General features: G+C 48.7%; 1 protein-coding gene across 1 annotated transcript in view; it reads left to right on the top strand.

Annotated features, from left to right (window-relative positions):
- The window catches only part of MYH11 (myosin, heavy chain 11, smooth muscle), a 140,497-nt gene that overhangs the window by 58,705 nt on the left and 61,618 nt on the right, over window positions 1-20,174 (top strand). The window contains exon 4 of the mRNA XM_015561293.1: window positions 13,750-13,777. Coding sequence (XP_015416779.1) covers window positions 13,750-13,777 — 28 coding nt within the window. The remainder of the gene's footprint in view (window positions 1-13,749; window positions 13,778-20,174) is intronic.

The following is a 20,174-nucleotide window of genomic DNA, read 5'->3' as shown; positions in this document are numbered from 1 at the left end:
CTGTTTTTCTGGAAGTCTTGTTTCCAAAATGGAACTCCTGGACTGTTCCTATCATTTTCATCTTTCTCTTGTCTTTTTTATCTCTTTATCTTTTTTATCCTTTTTTTCTGGGCAATTACCTCAACTTTATTTTACTACCCTTAAATTGAGTTTTTAATTTATGCTGTCATACTTTTTTCATTTCTAAGAACTCTGTTTTATTTTCTGAATATTTCTTTCTGACAGCATTCTTTTTCTGTGTGAGAATACTTCTTTTTCTTTTTCTTGAAGAATTCTTCTCCATGTACAGTCTCTCTTTCCTCCAGATGCATTTTCCTTTGTTTTAATGTCTGTCTGTCATATGAGTGGCTTCTTCAGGTGTCTGGTGATTCTTGGCTGTCCACTCACCTGGAATGCTTCAGTACATGGCACCACGAAAGTGATGGGTGCTCTGTGCTTGCAGGAGTTAGCTTGCTGCCGATGAGCGTGGCTATAGTATGGTGGAGCTGAGCCATTCCTTGGGGCACTTCTGATATATCTTTCACTCTTTTTTCTTGGGCTGATCATATTCTTCAGAGAAGACTTGTACAATCTTCTGTCTAGAGTATAAAAATCTACCATTATCTGCCCTAGCCCGTTTGGCTCAGTGGATAAAGCGTCGGCCTGCAGACTGAAGGGTCCCAGGTTTGTTCATCCACTGAACTATTTTTCCTAAGAAAAAAATTCATGTCCCAGCCTCAGAACATGGTTTTCCTCCTCTCCCTCCTTGAATTTTTTTCATGAGATTTCTGAAATCAATAAAGAAATATATATATATTTAAGAATGTAAATCTTTTAAAAAAAATCTACCACTATCTTGAGGGTCTATTTGAGAAGAGGCGACGGGTTTTAAACTGTGGGATGAAACTTGCACGCTGTCCTCCTTATTTCAGTTTGGTCTCTGGTGGCCCCCAGGACAGAGACCCTTTATTTCACCCCTTCTAGAGACGAAATCTGCCTCCTCTGTGGACTGTGGGCAGGGCAGTCACTAGGCTGCAGGGAGTGGCTCGTAGCTCCTCAAACAGACCTTCAACCAATTCTTATGTTTTTATGTCCTCCTTTGCCCCGTCTTCCAGAGGCCCCAGGTGCTGCTAATTACTGAGGTTTGGGCCAGAACAGGGAATTTTATGGTGAACTTGAGTTGGTTCTCAGCTGTGCCCACTGCCAGCTTAGACTTCTCCTTTCTTGGGACAGTCATCACTTCTCCTGTTTTCTGGCTTCCAAGCTTGTGTTGCTGTTCCCTCCTCTCCAGTTCATTTGAACTGGTTCGTGTGTTTTTGAACAATTCCTTTACTGTCATTTTAGTACGATTTGGGGAGGGAGGAGCACTAAACACATGTGTTAACTCCACCATCCCATGGAATTTCTCTCCTATTTCCCATGGAAATTCTCTCCTATCTTCTTTTCCAAAGATGTGATTGTGATGTTAGTGGACTTAATTGTGTGCTTCCTATATGCTCAGGGCTTTACAAGAATATTCTCAATTGATCCTTAACACAAACCTACAAGGTAGACACAATCAGATTAGGCCCTTGACAATGAAGGCCTGAAATTATTATGGTGCCTGCATACGCAATCCAGAATAAAAACAATTCTAAATTATAAAACCAGGAAGGCCAACAAAGTTCTAATTTTTTCCCATTTGCCTTGATGGTTTTTAGGAAAGAGCAAATATTGGATCCTTTCAAAATGTTTATTTTTCCTCCCTTGGAGTGTGTGCATGTGGGCCTGTGTTTACATGACTTGTCAGATCCAACACTGGAGGCAGGCGCTATTACTAGCCCCATTTTATAGCTGGGTAAATTGAGGCTCAGAGAGGTGAAGAACTTGCTGAAGGTCTCATAAGTGTCAGAGCCAGATCTGAGCTTGATTTATCTGACTCCAAAACCTAAGCTTTGCCCAGTTAGTGGGTGGTGCTGAGCTGGTACACAGAGCCCCCTACTGTCCCATGGCAGGCTGTTGGCTCCTGCAGGCCTGTCTTACATCTCAGCGTGTTGAAAGGTGGGCATTCAAGGAGCTGGAGCTATTTAACTGCGATAAATTAACACGATGAATGTGGGTGAAGCACCACTAAAGCTTTCCTGACGAGAACCGCCACGGATCCCTGCCACCCATGGGTCCCAGGGGCGGGGCAGGGCTGCGAAAGGCAGATAAGGTTTCATTCCGATGTGCTGAGAGGAGCCATCAGGATTTGTCGCCTGTGCGAGATAGCCACAGGGGCGCTTTGTCTTCACCCAATTAGCACCAAGTGGCCACTCCAGGGAAGTGTGTAGTGAGGGGCGAGGGGGTTAAAAAGGAAACAGCAGCCCCAGGCCTTTATCAGCTCAAGCTCTTGGCTGAACCCTCTCCAAGCTGAGAAGTTTGGGAGGTGGGAGGATGCAAACTATGCTTTGCAAGTTCCCACACTCAGCGGGCTCCCTCTGTCCATGGTCAGCTGGCTCTTGCTCCCTCAGCTCCCCAGAGGCTGCTCCCTAAACTGGGCAGAGAGAGGAGGGGCACCGCTAAGCCCTGGGCTCACCGCTCTGTCAATCCCACATCGCTCTGCCCTTGCTGGCACCTGCGGGATAGTGTCCCCATTTGACAGATGGAAGACGCTGAGTCCCAGAGCACCAGGTGACTTGGCCCCAGAGCTGAGTGTCAAACCCGGGGACATCACCTCCGGCCGCCTTCAAAACAGTTTATCTTCTCTCCGAGGCAATCTGGTGAATAGTGTCGTGCTGTTACCCCCACTTAACAGATGAGGAAACTGAGACCCCCAAAGGCTTAGGGACTGGCTTAGCCCTTCTAATTAGAGAGGGTTGCCCTTGGCCTGATACTCTGTCCCCCTGGACAGAGCCGCTGTCATCCGAAACCACCCCACGGGCTCACTATTTTAGATGCTGGTGACGATAGAACAGCAGTGGTGGTGAGACTAGCCAACATTAAGCTCTTGCATGTGCCGTTGTGTAATTTTAAGTCTTTTGTGTATCCAGTCTCATTACATTGCTTCCATAACCATGAAAAGTATGGATTTTGAGCTCTGTTTTCCTTGCAAGGAAACTGGTGCTTCAAGAGGCAACGTGTCTTGTCCAAAAGGTGGATCCAGGAAGTAATTCCAAGTCGTTTTGCTCCAGAGACTGTGTTTCCACGACGCCCCCCCAGCTAGGGGACCAGTTGCATCCTTTCTCTGCCTTTTGGAGATTTTCGCAGCAGCTGTGGGCTCCGACCGACCTGCTGGGGGTGAGGGGTGGTGGCGGCTCCGTCCTGGCCCGTCTTTGCTGAGGCACAGGAGGCCTTGGTGCTCGGAGTTATCGCAAGCTCAGTTCTTTGGCAGGAAATGAGGACGGGTAAAGGTTCATCTGAATGTGATGATCCCGTATGGACTGCCCATGGTGTCTCACGCAGATGGGAGAGGGCGGAGGAGAATTCATTTTTTAAATTAAGCAGTAAATACCGAGTTGAAGAGGCAGACGTGTTTTAGGGAGTGGATTTGGGAAACGCTGGCTGACAGTAGTTGACGATGTGTTCCTCATGGAGTCTGTGTGTTCCAGCCTCCTCCTTGCCGGCCTGCAGGCCTGGCTCCCCAGGCCAATACTGTGTCCTCCCAGCCTTGGAGGGAACCTGACTCCCCGTTCCCTTTTTATTTAACTCTGTTGATTGAGGACCCACTGTGGGGGTCCAGTTGGGGGGCAGGTTATTAATTAAATCACCACACAGATGCATGTGCTATGGAGGGGAGGTGCTGGGGGCTGTGAGGTGGACCCCTTGGGGCCTAGGCTGTGAGGACAGGGGAGGCTTCATTGGGAGGTGACATGTGGGCTTAATAGGGAGCCACGAGGCTCTGGGGCTGGGGCAGAGCAGGAGGGAGCGTGTGGAGGTGGGAACACTGGTCCTCCTGTACCCACACCGTCTCAACTGGCCAGTTCTGCTATTAAAGATGCCAGGGCTTTGTGTGGGTCTGGAAGGTTCTTGTTGGAGTCCAGCATAAGCCCCTAGAATCTCTTCCCACCTAACTCCTCTAGGGAGAGGAAGGCTGGGGAAGGAGAAGGACCCTGGCCCACAGAGCAGTGGTTAGAGCCTGGGCTCTGGAGCTGGGTTTGAATCCCAGCTCTGCCAGTGTGCCCACTTCTCTGTGCCTCAGTTTCCTCATTTGTGCTGTGAGGATAGTAACGGTGCCTACCCCAGTTGTGAGGGTTGATTTGGACGGTGCATGGGGAACCTTGCCTGGTCGGGGCAGGTGCAGCAGGCGTTAGCTGTCATCTGTCGAGGGTCCACAGTTGAGGCCCTGCACTGACGTTCACCTTGAGTCTGGAACTCTGGTGTCCGCCCTCGGGTGCAGTGTTAGGTAGGGAGCCACTCTCTGCACTCGGAGCCCGCGTCCTTCATTCCTCACTGGCCCAGAGGTAGCAGTGACCCACGGGGACATAGACTGGCCACCTCCCTTTCACTGGGTCCCACAGCAGCCTGGCAGAGGAAGAAGGGAAGAGAAGCAGTGAGCTGGGTCTGTTCAGTTTTCTCCTTTTATGGTCAGCCTGCAGGCCTCTGGCTCCCCAGCCGTAAACCATGAGCTGGTGTTTGGGATTGGGCCGAAATAGCTGGTCTGTGGGGAGCTGGCGTCTCTCTCTCTCTCTCTCTCTCTCTCTCTCTCCTCCTGTGGGGGAGGGCCGGCCTGAGCCCTGATCGGCTCAGAGAGCTCCACGCAGACTCGCCCATCCAAGGCCAGACCCCCAGCCCGGGGAGAAGGGGAGGGAGGCACATTTAGGGGTGGGGGTGGGTGTGACACAAACTCCGGGCTCTGGGCTGGGGAGCTCAGCCGGACAGAGGGGCTACGGCCCTGCACAGCTCTGTCATTTCTCCACCTCTCACCTGCTGCTCCCGGCCCTCTGCCTGGGGTGCTGGGCCTCCTGGCATCTCCTGGGGATTCCTACTCCGCATCCTTCTCCAGGCAGCTCGGTTGTCACCTCAGCTGTGAAGACTTCCTGTCTCTCAGGAACATCAAAGCCAAGTCTACCTTCTGCAGCGCTTCGGGCATGTACCCATCTTAGCGTGGCTCATACCTCAGTCATGTGGCCCGTATAGCGTCATGAGCCTCTCAGAAGCAGAGACTAAGTAGGTCTCAGGGAACTTTGTGTTTCCTGGCACATAGTAGGGCCTCATAACTTGTTTGCTGAGTGAATATGTGAATATAGGAATGAGGGTTTACCATGGCTACTATCTCAGGTGCCAGAGAGAGAGAGGGAGAGGGGGGGGGGGGGTTCAAATCTCCAAGCATGTACTGAGTACCTACTATGCATCAAGTCTTGTTCCTGGCACCTGAGATCAAGCACAGCCCTGACCTTCAGGCGTTCACAGGCTAGTAGGAGAAGCATTAACGCAGTTCTGTAACTGTTGAAAAACAAATAGATCTGTGTGACTTTTTCAGGAGTCACATTTCTTGATTCATAGATGGTATAAAATCAACATAGTTTAAAAACATAGAAAAGCTTTATTGTGCCCTGGTTGGGTGGCTCAGTTGGTTGGAACATTGTCTCACACACCAAAAGGTGGTGGGTTCCTCCATTCCCTGTCAGGTTAAAGGTTTGATCCCCAGTCAGGGCACATGCAGGAGGCAAGTAATTTATGTTTCTCTCTTCTCTCTTCTCTATCCCTCTCTCTCTCCCCCCACCCTCTCTCCCTCTCTAAAATCAATAGAAAACATATCCTTGGGTGAGGATTTAAAAAATTTTTTAAGAAGAAAGGCCCTTTATGCGGCATGCCTAGAATTGGTAACTCCAGAAAGACAGCAGATTGCTGGTTGCTAGGTTATGGGGAGTTAGAATGGAGAGTGACTGCTTAATGGGTGTAGGGTTTGATTCTGGGCTGACATGAATATTTTGGTACTAGATGCACAAATTGTGAATGTACTCCATGCCACTGTCTGGTTCACTTTATGTGATTCATTTTATGTTTTGTGAATGTCAACTTAATGGGGGAAAGAAATAAGAGAACGGATTAGGCAGGAAGAGAAGTGGTGGAGGAGATGCTTTGGGGAGAAAATAACGGTGTGTGTAAAAATGGGCAGGGGTCCCAGATTTGCACATTCAGAGAACTTTGCTGCCTTGTGTCAGACGCAAGCTCAGGCTCAGGAAAAATCAGAATCTCCAGGAAACCAATGTCCTGGGCCCCACGTGGGTCAACAAGCAACCCACACTGAGCCTCTTTTCTGCCCATAACCAGAGCTCTGTTAGCTTCCCACGCTGGAGGCCATGGGTTTCCGATGGGAATGTCCCAGGCCAGAGGTCGCCGGGCCACCACCCCCAGCACAGAGCCACCCTGGAAGCTTCCACGCCTTGCCCTGGAGCCTGCTCCCTCTCCTGGGGACCTGTGAGGAAAGGCCTCAGGAGCAGCAGCTGACCCTATCCACGGCTTCCCAAGCTGCTGGGACAGCCTGCCTCGCTCCCCAGAGCAGGTGGGTAAAGATAGCTTGTCCATCGGTCAGTCTCAGCATCGCTCCTCTAAACAGCGGAGGTTGTTTGGGCCAGCCCAGAGCTTCTTGCTCTGCCTGGGTGCTGATCAGGGCCTTGGTTCCTCCATTCTCTCACCCCTCTGGCCCTTCCTGACTCGGTTTTTAACTGGTTTCCTATTTTGCTCTGTTCCCATGTGGATTTCTCCCTCTGGGTGGAATTTGGAGGCACAGGCGTCCACATTCCCTCAATTCTAGGGCAAGGAGCTGGTAGTGTGCCAACCCATGGTGTCCCCCTGCACGACTGCCCGTCTCCAAGGGTGATGCTGACTGCTGTCTTTCTGTAGCGTGTACCAAGGAGATGAAAGGTTTACTGCCTTCTTGTTTTTATCTTGGAAGGAAGTGCCACAGAGCACGAGTGAGGGTCATCTGAGGAAGGCAAAGCAACCGTGACAAGTGACAAAAAGCAAGGCCTCCGGGGTCATGACAGCTTGGGGCTTGAGTCCCAGCCTGCACTCACTGGCTGGTGACCGCGCTCATTTTCTAGGGCTGCTCTGCACATGGCTGCAAACTTAAGCCTTAAAACAACAAGACTCTGTTCTCTCACAGTCCCAGGGCCAGAGGTCCGAAATCAAGGTGTCGGCAGGATTGCTTGTTTCGGGAAGGTCTGCGGGAGAATCCAAACCACGCCTGTCTCCCAGCCTCTGGTGTTGCTGACAGTCCTTGGTGTTGCTTGGCTTGTAGACAAATCACTCCCATCTCTGCCTCCTTCATGTGCCATCTCCCCGTGTCTCTCCCTCTTCATTCTCTTATAAATAAGGACAATGGTCATTGATTTAGGTCCAGGATGATCTCATCTGGAGATCTTTAATTGCATCTGTAAGACTGAGCTAGAGGCCAAAATTTGTGCACAGGTAGGGTCCCTAGGCCTGGCTGGCGATCAGGGCCGATCAGGGCCTTCCGGCTGCTGGCTGCTGGCTGCTGGCCGCCGGCCCAGTCTTCCTTTGTTCCGCGCCGCCCCCTGGTGGTCAGCATATGTCATAGCAATGGATCGAACTCCTGGTTTCCTAGTTGAACTCCCGAGGGGACACTTTGCATATGAGCCTTTTATATATAGATAGATAAGGTCACTTTCTGAGTTTCTGAGTGGACATATCTCTTGGGACCACAGTTCCACCACCGCCATGACCTTGGGCAAGTGGCCTCCCTTCTGTGCTCTATTTTCCTCATCTGTACAATGGGGGTGATGCCAGTGCCCAGCTCATGGGCTGCTGTGGGAATTCAGTGGGTCACTGAGAATAGGACGAACTTAGCTCGGGCCCATGGCGTGGTGAGCGGGAGGCCGCTTTTTCCTCTTTCCTAAGTTTTATGGTTATAATGGTTTCCTGAAGGGCAATAAAGACTATTTGTATGTTGACCATTTTTGGTGGGATGAGGGAATGGTTATACAGGCTCAGCACAAACATCCACAGGATCGAAGATGGAGAAAAAGTAGGCTCCCTCCTGTCCAGATTCTGTCCCTCAGACCCTCTCCTCTCTGTTGCCCGTAACAAGAATGGGTTCATAATATGGCCGATGCACATACAAATATTTGAGGGTATGTGTGAGCACATGTCCTTTTTAAAACATAAAAAGTATGATGCAATGTTACTTAGCCTTTTATTTTTTAGCTTAATATATCTTGGAGAGTGTTCTGTATCAGATAAAAATCTGCCTAGCTTTTTAAAATGACTGCCTCATGTGCCATTTTTGGCTTTAGCAGAATTTAAATACCAGAATCTATTTAACTGGTCTTCATGTGGTGGACCGGTTAAATGGTTTGTTTCTGGTCTTTTGCTCTTGCTGATGTTGTTGCAGAGACCAACTTCTGAGTCTCGCTTTGGGGACACATGTGGGTGTTCCTGATGTGGCTGTTTCTGGCTGTTGTGGGGCAGCCCAGGAATTGTGGCCGGAGGGAGGGGGTGTCGGCCTGGTGGGAATCAATGCAGCTGGCTGGAATCCAGGATTGTATGGTGATGGAACATTCCCTCCTCTGCCCTGTGTGTTCCTATGGCCTGTCTGTCTGCAAGGGCCTCCTGTTAGCCCTCAGCTCAGAGGGCAGACTTACCTGGGCAGTGCCTCTGACCACGACCCCTGAACATGGCCCCAGAGACAGATGTGGCCCAAGGTAAGAAATGTAAGAGTAAGAAAGAAATTAAATCGCCTTTTGGATTTTTTGCCTTATGTCCTGATGATTTAGCCCAACCAAGTCACCAGACTGTCCATCTGTAATCTGAGGGAAGAAAGAGAGAATTGGTTGGAGGTGGACATAGGATCTATGGAGCTCACCCAGTCATCTCATTCATCTTGCTCTGGGGTGGGCCAGAGCTCCTGTATGTGATGTACATTCCCTGCCTCTAGATATGGTCAGGGTCATTATTGTCCTCTCTGATCCCCAGTGAACACAAGCATTGCCTTCTCTAGTCCTATCCATCCATCCATCCATCCATCCATCCATCCTTCAATCCTTCAGCCATCCATCATCCTCCCATCTACCCATCTTCCCATCCATCTTCCCATCCATCCATCATCCATCTTCCCATCCATTCATCCTTCATCCATCCATCTAATAAATATAATTGAGCACCTACTATGTGCCAAGTGTCAGAGCTACAATGTTAAACCAAACAGATAAAGCTGACTCTTCCCTGATAAAACTTTCTTTCTAGAATAGAGAAAGAGGCAAACACTAGGTCATTCCAGATGGGTCTAAGTGACATGGAGGAAATAAACAGGTTAATTTTTGAGTGCCCAGAGGATGTAGCATACAGTCCAGTGGACAGAGAATTAGGAAAGGCCTCCCTGGGAGTGGAGCCCTTGAGATGATGGTAAGGTATCAGCCATAGCAACAGCTGGGGAGAGAATGCTCCAGGCCAAGGTCCTGGAAGGAGAGTGTGTTCTCTCTGAGGAGTCGGTGGCTGTAGGAGCTGAGCAGAGGGGAGGGGAATGAGAGAGTGGTGCCAATGAGGCGAGTAGGTGGGGACACATCATGCCAGACCTCATAGGTCGTGGTGGGGAGGTCGGGGGCCATCAGACTCATCAGCTCGTTTTGGCAAAGGCGTGGCATCATCCAACTGTTTTAATAAGATTTGACTTTGAATGGTGGGTCACAATGCAATATATAGGTCATATATCATAGACATATACACTTGAAACCTTTATGATCTCATTAACCAATGTCAACCCAATACACTTTAATAAAAAAAAAAGACTCTTCAACTGCAGTGCAGTACCACCTCACTCCTTAGAATGGCAGCGATAAAAAACCAGATGGTAATGTGTTGACGAGGTTGTGGAGAAACTGGAGCCCTGGGGCACTGCCGGTGGGGGTGTAAAATGGTGCAGCTGCTACGGAAAATAGTGCGGCAGCTTCTCAAAAAGTTAAACAGGAAAGCCATACGATTCAGCAATTCTGAGCATGTGCCCCATGGAAGTGAAAGCAGGATTCTAGCAGGTGGGAACCCCGTGGCCATGGTTCATAATGGCCACCAATTGGAAGCAACCCGAGTGTTCATCAACAGATGAACGGACGAACAAAAGATGGCAGACCCATGCCATGGAATATTACTCTGCCTTAAAAAGGAAGGGCATTCTGGTACATAGAGGAACCTTGGGGACAGGACGCTAAGTAGAATAAGCCAGCCGCAAAAGGACAATTATTGTATGATTCTGCTCATCTGAGACTCCTGCAGTGTCTGATGCATAGAGACTGGAAGTGGAATGGTGGTTGCCAGGGGCTGAGGGAAGAAAGGGTGGGGAGTTAGTGTTTCATGGGTATAGAGTTTCGGTTTTGTAGGATGAAAGAGCTCTGGAGAATGATGGTGGTGGCGGCTGCACAACAGTGTGAATATGCTTAATGCCACTGAATTGTACGCTTGAAAAAATGGTCATAATGGTAAATTTTATGTCACGTGCATTGACCACAGTTTTTTTTAATTTACAAGAGGAAAGGCTGCCCTATGAGAATGGCAGGGTGCACGGGCAGAACGGGGACATGGGGGAGGAGGATCTGGGCCAAAAGTGATGGTTCTTAGACTGGGGTTGGCCCTAGTGTTGGGACAAGTCTACAGATTCGAGATCTGATTCTTGGGAGGCCGATCCTTCCATCCCAGAGGCCACTTCATGCCCTGGTCTCCCTCTTCCCACCAGAGAGGTTAGCACAGCCGCTTCCCTGGCCTGGCCAATAGGCCTCACTCCTTCCTTTGGACAGTCCCTGCGGGTCTCCCCAAGCTGCCTTGTCCCCCAATGCCTTCCCCAACCCCCTGGAGCCTGGGCCCCTTGGGACCCATGTCCTATTTCCCGTGTGCTGTCCTGTTCTTGGCAAAGCAGAAAGAGCCGAGGCCCTGGCTCACAGTGCTTCAAAACCCAGGTCGGTCATGGGAGTGCCTGTGTGACTTTGGGTTGTATTTTCGAAGTGAGCTTAGCTGATCTGCAGGATGATGAAGTTGCCTTGGAAACTCAAGCTCATTACTGAGGATGTTCAGGGCAAAAAGTGCTGACTGATTCCACGGCGCGGATCTTTCCCACAACAAAAATGTGCTCCATGGTAAAAAAATAAAAAATAAAAATAAAAAAATGGCAGACCGTGACTGAAGCTCGTGATGATGCCAAGATTAGCGATGGTTATTTGCTTCATCTCTTCTGCATTGGTTTTACTAAAAAACACAACAATTAGATTCAGAAGACCTCTTATGCTTAGCATCAGCAGGTCCACCAAATCCAGCAGATGCTGGAAATCATGACCCGAGAGGTGCAGACAAATGACCTGAAAGAAGTGGTCAATAAACTGATTCCAGATCACACTGGAAAAGACAGAAAAGGCTTGCCAATCTATGATGCCTTAAAAAAAAAAAAGGCATCGTAGTTATTGATTTCAGAGAGGAAGGGAGAGGAAGAGAGAGATAGAAACATCAGTGATGAGAGAGAGTCATTGATTGGTTACCTCCTGCACGCCCCCTACTGGGGATTGAGCCTGCAACCCAAGCAATGTGCCCTTGACCGGAATTGAACCCGGGACCCTTCAATGCACAGGCTAATGCTCTATCCACTGATCCAAACCAGCGAGGGCTCTATGATGCCTTTGTTAGAAAAGTCAGAATGTTTGACTTGGGAAAACTCATGGAGCTTCACCATGAAGGTAGCAATTCTGGAAAAGCTACTGGGGATGAGGCAGGTACTAAAGTTAAATGAACTGATGGATATGAGCTCCTAGTCCAAGACTGTTTAAAAATCAGACATTTAGCCCTAAGCGGTTTGGCTCAGTGGATAGAGCGTCAGCCTGCGGTCCCAGGTTCGATTCTGGTCAAGGGCATGTACCTTGGTTGCGGGCACATCCCCAGTAGGGAGTGTGCAGGAGGCAGCTGATTGATGTTTCTCTCTCATCGATGTTTCTAACTCTCTACCCATCTCCCTTCCTCTCTGTCAAAAATAAAAATCAAATAAAAGAAAATAAAGAATTGTAAAAAAAAAAAATCAGACATTTAATGGTGACAAATAAAAAATCCTATTTGTGATAAAACCCCAGCTATTTAAGATAAAGTTTGCATACCAAAAATTCACCCAATTTAAGTGTGAAATTCAACGATGTTCAGTAAATCGGCAGTTGTGTAAGCATCACCACAGTCCAGCTTGAGAACCCCAAAATGATGCTTCATGCCCACTTGCAGGAACCTCACCGCACCCCCTGGCAACCACCAATCTGTTGTCTTGATGGATTTGCCTATTCTGGACATTTCATGTAAATGGAATCATACAATGTGTGGCCTTTCGCGTCTAACTGCTTCTTCTTAGCAGATACCGTTTTTGAGGGTCGTCCGGGTTGTAACATGAGTCAGTACTTCATTGTTTTAATGGCTGAATAATATTCCGTTGCATGGCTATACCACATTTTGTTTACCCGGTCATCAGTTGATGGACATTTGGACTGTTTCCGCTTTTAGCCTTTATGATAATGCTGCTGTGAACATTCGTGTGGAAGTCTTGTAAGGACACATATTTGCAGGGCTCTAGGGTAGATTCCTAGGAGTGGAATTCCTGAGTCATACGGTAAATTTATGTTCACGTTTTCAAGAAACATCCAAAGTGGAAGAGGTTTGGAGGAGGATATCCCTAGATGGAGGGAGATGTTTGATCGTGAGGGGCTGATCATGACGGTGGCCTGGAGCTGGGGAATGGACTGGAGAAATGCCTGCTGCTGTGGCATTGCCCATCAGTGGATATGATTCTCTGATTTCTCAGTTATGGCTAACTGGTTGGTGATTAAAGGTGTTGGTAACCCTCCCCGTGCCCATAGGGGAGGAAATGGGCTCCAGAACCTGACTCCATCCCCTACGGCCACGTTAAGAGGTGATCAGTAATGCCTGCTTAATCACAACAAATCTCACGATGCCCACTATATCTTCCAGAATTCTCTGGTGGTGAGCAACAGGGACCGACTTGGCATCTTATCTAGGGAAGGGATTTACGGGAAAGTATCGGGGAGCTCACAGGTGAGATGGGGAGACTGGGGAGCCAGCCTCAGGAAATAACAGAAGCTGCTCAGGCCCTGGGGGCAGGAAGTGCCCCCTCAGGGCTCTGTCTACCCACTTTGATCCCCTGTCCTAGATCCAGCTCGGAGAACCTGATTGGCATAGCCTGGGACCCGTTCTCACTTCTTGGCTGAGGGAGCTGGTGGGGCAGCCCCACCAGGACTGTACATGATGGCAGAGGCAGGGCAGGGGACATGTCCCCTAAAGGAACACAGGATGATCTTCCTGGAAGAAGAGGGAGTAGATGCTGAATTTCAAACCAAAAAGTGTCTGCTACCCCACATTCCAGATGAAGGAACTGAGGCATGGAGAGGTTACAAACATTTGCCCAGGGCCACAGAGCTGGAAAGTGGCCTAATGCACCCCAGTCTGTCTAAATTCAAAGTCTGTGTTCCGCCTGTGACCCAATCTGGACAACGTGGGTCTCCCAGGACCCGCTCCCCCCCCTCCCCAAAGCTGGTGGGGCTGGGAAGATCACTGTCTCCTGAACAAGCCAGACTCCAGCATCTTTCTGGGGCTGCATCCAGGACTTTGGGGTCTGGAGGAGAATCTAAAAGAGCCGTGCTGGCCTCTTGGCTTTGGTCTTGTCCCCCAGGCCCTGGGCAATGAGCCCAGCTGGCCCCTTGTCACCCCTAGGGGGGCCAGTGTGCAAGAGCTTGTACTGGGAGTCCCAGGAGGCCCGTATCCAGACCCTCAGTTCAGAGCTACATCTAACTCATGGCTGTCTTTTCTTTCTGTTCTCAGATCGAGAGGACCAGTCCATCCTATGCACGTAAGTGGAGCTGCGTTTTCTTCTGTTTTTTTCTCGAGTCGAGATTCAGCCTATGAAAGAAGAAGGCCCCTGAGGGCCAGGCTCTTTGATTTGTTCATCATTCCAAGCGCCTCACCTCGGATCTCATTGGGGAGTTGACGCTCACTAAACGTTTGTTGAACAAGGGTTCTCGTTCTCAGGCTCACCTACATTGTCAGGGACACCTGGTGTCTTATTTTACACGGCCTCCCCTTTTGAAACTAGCATTTATTGAGCACTTACTGTGTGCCAGGCCCTGAACGAAACATCTTACCTGCAGAATTGCCTCTAATTGCATGCCATCTCTGTTGGTGAGGAAGTCTTGGCTTATATGAAAGTCTCACTTTGCAGTTTCACAATTAGCAACCATATCTGTGCCGCCATATTTGGTGTTTCATGTCATTGTTTCTTTGAGGACTTGGGAGCAAGGTCAGAAGATATTAACTAAACTTAGAATCATTCAGAGAATCGTCACCATTCAGGAAAGCGCCTCCTGAATGTGGGGGGCAGGGTAATGGACCCCAAAGATCTCCCCATCCTGATCCCTGGAACCTGAGATGATGTCAGGTCACATGGGGTGGGGGGGCGGGAATGAAGGCTGCAGCTACCCTGTCACTCTCCCCAAGGGCCAGTATTGTAGACTACAATTGGAGGAAATATAAAATAGGTCTTATTTTACTGTAGCCTTCTGAAAAAAATTTTAAATATATTTTTTATTAATTTTAGAGAGGATGGGAGAAGGAGAGAGAGATAGAAACATCAGTGATGAGAGAGAATCATTGATCGGCTGCCTCCTGCATGCCCCCTATTGGGGATTGAGCCTGTAACCTGGGCATGTGCCCTTGACCGGAATCAAACCTGGGACCCTTCAGTTCACAGACCGACGCTCTATCCACTGAACCAAACTAGCTAGGGCAATCCATACAATATTGATGTGAACTACCATTAGCATGTTAACCTTCATTACCTGGTTACAGTTGTGTCCACCAGCATTTTAACTTCATTTTCCTTCTGTGGTGTTATCCAAAGTAGTGATATCTGTGAAAATTGTCATTTTACTGTTTGGTTATACAGGGTGGGGCAAAAATAGGCTCACAGTTGTTCCTATGGAAAACAATATAAGCATTAATAGCAGTAATACAAGAATGAGCTGTGAGCCTCCTTTTACCCCATCCTGTGCATTTTCTGACCAGGTGCTGCCTAAAACCATCTCAGGTGCCCCTGGGGTGGGTCCTGCTAGACCTCTGTCCCAAATGTGGCTGCACGTCAGCTCCTGGGCAACCGGCTCAGGAGACGAACGGCCCAGATAAGGCCCAGGGACTCCTGACGCAGCGGTGTGGGTGGGATCTGGGAAGCCTGCGTTTTGATCTAGTGTCTTGGTCATTAGTGCAGCCGCTCGGCCAGCAGCTGAGCCGGCAGGGACGGAAACACTTGTCATGGGTCATCTGCACAGAGCACGCTGAAGGGACGGCCCCATCGGAGCTGTGCACACCCCTCTGCTTTGGAGTGAAGAAGGGCTCAGCTGGTGGGGCTCCGGAGGGGGTGTCAGGGAGTACTTTCCTCCAGCAGAGGAGGGGGCTGAAGCCCAGCCCCTCTGTGGCCCGTTGGGAGCTCAGAAGGCATGAGGAACAGAAGCTGGGGAGGACTGGGGGGCCCTGGAGATTCTGATGCATATTTTGCAATGAGAGTGACTGGCTCATCCCCCAAATTTCTGACCCATAGTGCAGACGTGTGGCAGAAAGATGCCTGTGGTCACCTGGTGCCTGCAGGGGCTGACGAGAGGTTTCCTGGTCTTGGCTTTTGGGGAGCCTGGGCTGGACTGAGCCCCCCCAAACCCCTCCGGGCTAGGTTCTTGGCACGTTAGCTGACTCTTTTGACTGAGGAAGTAAAGTGAGGGGGGCATTTGGGTCCCTCTCACTCCTAAGTGATGCTGTAACAATACTTGGAGGCCCTGAGCAAGGCAGTGTGGGACCATTGCAGCTCCAGGACAGGCCAGACTTTCATTTGGGAGGCAGCCAGGATGCTGGACAGGAAAACACAGAGTCCTGGACTGTGCTCTGCCGTATTCGCATGCTGTGGCCTGCAGGAAGGACTTAGCACAGCACCTGATAACACACACACACACACACGCGCGCACACACACACATTCACACATTCACACATTCACACTCTCACACTCATGCACACATGCACACACACATTCTTCTAACCACTAACTGCTCTTTAGCATTTCACAAAAGGCAACAAATCATGTTATAAACAGAATTATTCACAGTATTAACAGGTGTTAACAGCAACTGGCTTTATTTCTAGACTTTTGCTGCTACAGGTTTCGCTGTGTGCTTAGAGTTGTGAGTGACAAGTGCTGATCAAGGTGCTAAGGCATTCTTTCTCATTGTAGTACATGAAATTGGAGCCTGCTGCTGTCTGCTTTTCAAAAGTGCTTTTCCAGCCTTTTCCTCAGATGTTCTTTATAGTCAGCTCCCCGGGTCAAAAGGACAGACTGAAGCGATACAAATTCATTTTGCACCAATTGGTACATAAATCAGAATGTAGATGGGGATGGTTGCTATGAAGACAGTGAACTGCATTGAGAAAAGCTTTTGACAATTTGTAAATATATTACTGTTAAACAATAAAACACGGTGATTATTGATTCCAGGGAAAACCAGAAGTCAGGCAGGAGAGGAGTAATCACAGTGGACAAAGGGGCCCAAATGTGTGTGGCATTTTCATCATCTTTATAATGCAAACCCTGGGAGCCGAATTCTCCTCTTCCTTGGTGAGAAATCAACATCTGATGCTTAGCAATGATGCTATGACATGACGACCAGAACTAATGATGTAATGGCACTTAGGTGTGGACGTAAACGCTAAGACAACCTGCTGACTTGACGTTTCCTAGCCTTCCCAGCTTCCAGAGGCCACCTACATTCCCTGACTAGTTGCTCCTTCATCCATCTTTAAAGCCAGCTTACAGCATCTTCAAATCCCTCTCTCTTTCTCTTTGGCCCTCCAACCATCTATAATAATAAAAGTGTAATATGCTAATTAGACTGGACGTCCTTCCAGACAAAAAGCCTGGCTGTGAGGGAAGCCTGGGTCCTGGGTGTCAGAGGGAAGCCGGTGCCAGCAGCTGGGGGAAGGAAGGCCTACTCTTTGTGCATCGGGCCTCTAGTCCTCTTATAAAGATCCTTGGAATCACATTGGGTAACTAGGATAATTCAAGATAATAGCCCCATCTCCAGACCTTTAATTTAGTCACAGCTGCAAAATTCAGTTTGCCATAGAAGATAACATATTCACATGTTCCTGGGATTAGGATGTGGGCATCTTTGGGGCAGGGGGGGAGAGGGGGTACATTATTTAGCCAATCCAAGAGCCCTTTGAGCATCTGTGAGTCAGGCCCATGTGTGAGCCATGTGTCATCTGCCAAGGTACCTGGGTAGAAAAATGGCATTGCTCATCTGCATCTGTAGAAAGGGGCAGTGCTCAACCAACATCTGTTGAGTGACGGAATTTATTGCGGTGGCAGAGGGGATAGGGAGGAATGTGCCTTACAGACAGCTTCCTAGCTGTGTGACTGCACAAGTTGATCATTTATTCATTTCCTGGGCTATTGCCTGTCTCCATCCTCTGAGCTGAGTTTATGGTCACCAGGTTCTGCTGCCTCTAAAACAGTGCAGTCCAACAGGACTTTCTGAGATGATGGCTTCTGGGCACTTGACATGTGACTTCTGTGGCCAAGGAACTGGGTTTTAGGATTTAATTTTAGTTATTTTAAGTAGCCACCTTTGCCTTGTGGCTCCTGCATTGGACAGTGTGGTTCTGAACTATTTCTCACCTCTGTCCACTCCTCAGATTCCATTACTTCTCCATAATTCATTTAACTTCTCCAAGCCTCATTTTCTCCATTTATAAAATGGGTTCAGTAGGTGCTCCACTGGGCAGTTGTTGTAGGGATGAAAGTTCATTCATTTATGTGAGAGACTGAGAAGAATGCTACCGCCTCATGGTCAGCCCCAGTAAGGATCAGCTGCTATGACAGTGATCACTATTTGCTTACTCTATTATCCTGTTATCCTTCCTATAACCCGTTCTCTGCCCTGCAGCGTTGATTTCTTCCCCACTGGTTCTCAAGCCCCATTCCCTAATGAAATGGTTTCCTGTACTTCTTAGAATAACATCAAATTTTTTTACTTTGGCCTAGAAGTTTGTCTGATCCAGCCCAACCTTTCTTCCCTCATCACTTACTACCACCCTTCTCCCTCCTGACTGGCCTGCTGCACTGGGCCCCTTTCTGTCCCCGCGTGTGCCCAGCAATTCCCTCTCATGGGCCTTTGTCCTTACTGTTCCCTCTGCCAGGTGCTCCCTTCCCTCAGATCTTCCTACGGGGGACTCCTCTGCATCTTTCAGGGGTCAGCTCCTCCTCTGGCTATGCCATCACCAGCTGCCCCTTCACCTCTGTCTCTCCCATTACCCTGATAAAGTGATAGTAGTCACCTTAAATTATCTTGATTATGTATTCATTTCCTTGGCTATTGTCTGTCTCCTTCCTGGAATGTACACTCATCATGGATGAGGACACTCCCTCGTCCCCCGGCAGTGATGAGGATCTACAAGTTGATAGAAGGGTATAAGCTTTTAGAAGTAGCCAGTGGTCAAGATAAGCCAGGTTGGGACTAACAGTTTGCTGTAGGTGATTATGTAGTTAAGAAACTGAAAATTAAGCGAATGTAGTTTTTAGACATGAGTTCTATTTGGTCTGGCATGTAATTCATCCAGTGTGAACAAATCGAAGGCCCTGGGCCAGGGACTAGTACATGGAGGGGCCCTGGGTTGAGTGAGAGCAGTGTGTTCAAGGCGTAACTGTGTGTGCAATGGGGTAGATTAAGAGAGAAGGAGGGTGGGGGCACATGAGACCAGAGAGAGGTGTGTGGGGTCTTGTAGGTCCTGGGGACGAGGTTGAGCTTTAGTCTAAAATGGACAGGAAAGAGCTGAAAGAATTCACCCAGGGTTCAGCAAACTCTGGTCAGTGGACCACTTTGGGCTCCTGTCTGTATTTTTGTAAATAAAGTTTTATTGGAACTTTTGTATCATGACCATTTGTTTTGTGCTACAAAGGCAGAGCTGAGTAGTTGGGACTGAGAATGTGTGACATGCAAAGCCTAAAGTATTTAGTATTTGGCCCTTTACAGAAATGTTTTGCTGGCACCTGGCTTAAATCGTGGGAAAATATGATATAGTTTACATTTTAATGATAGTATGAATTGACTGTTATGGTAATGATACAAATAAGCATTAGGGGAAAATGGTTATAAAAGTAATAATAGCTAACATTTTTGTGTATCTGACTTGGTTCTTTAATGTTTTTGTTTGTTTTTTGAAATATATTTTTATTGATTTTAGAGAGGAAGGGAGAGGGAGAGAAAGATAGAAACATCAATGATGAGAGAGAATTATTGATTGGCTGCCTTCTGCACGCCCCCCCACCCCCCACCCACTGGGGATCGAGCTTGAAACCCAGGCATGTACCCTTCATGGGAATTGAGCCCAGGACCCTTCAGGCTGCAGACTGACACTCTATCCACTGAGCCAAACTAGCTAGGGCAGCTCTTTAATGTTTCATATATTTGCTTATTAATAATCCTCCAAATAATCATAAGTGCTTTTATTATGCCCATTTCATAGATAAGTTTCCTTATCTATAAAATGGACATGGGAGAAGTTTAATGACTTGCCCAAGGTCACACAGATAACTGGCAGAGCAGAGACTTAAACTCAGGCAGTCAGGTTCTGGGGGTCATTGTGCTGTTTTGCCTGTTGATGCTGCAAGGGAAGGAGGTATTTCTTATGCTGGGGGAAGCTGGAGGCAGTATTCAGAATGGAGGCAGTGCTTAACTGGGCTTTGCAGCGCATGTAGGAGTTGGATAGCACAAATGCCAGAGGACCTTGCCATCTGCAGGGCGGGAATCACAGGAGGACCAGGGACTGAACAGCTCTGAGATTCAGAGACAATTTGGCTTTACTTCCAAGCACAGACCACAAGCTGAAATGGACTTGGAAATGGTAGCCAGGACCAGCTATCTGATTTATAAAGTCATGCAATAAAAAAATGCAGTGCCCCTTGTTAAAAAAATCATTAAGAATTTCTAGATGGCAATAAGAGCAGGAAATCCAACACAGGTCCTCCTCAGGGGGGTCCCCGTGGGACTGCACAGGGTGCACACATGAAGCTGCCCTGCACAGGACTGAGGGGCTAGCAGCCCTGGTAGCTCCTTCCAGCTGCTGGGGTTGGACTGAGCCAAAGGACTTGGCAGGGGGGTAGTTACAAGGCCACCGGCCACGTATAGTCCTGAATCCAGGTCTTCCTCCAGGA

This window comes from Myotis davidii, unplaced genomic scaffold, assembly GCF_000327345.1.
Source record: "Myotis davidii unplaced genomic scaffold, ASM32734v1 scaffold1115, whole genome shotgun sequence".
NCBI classification, from domain to species: domain Eukaryota; kingdom Metazoa; phylum Chordata; class Mammalia; order Chiroptera; family Vespertilionidae; genus Myotis; species Myotis davidii.
Note: the sequence above shows the minus strand (reverse complement) of the source record. Positions and strands in the feature narration are given on the sequence as shown.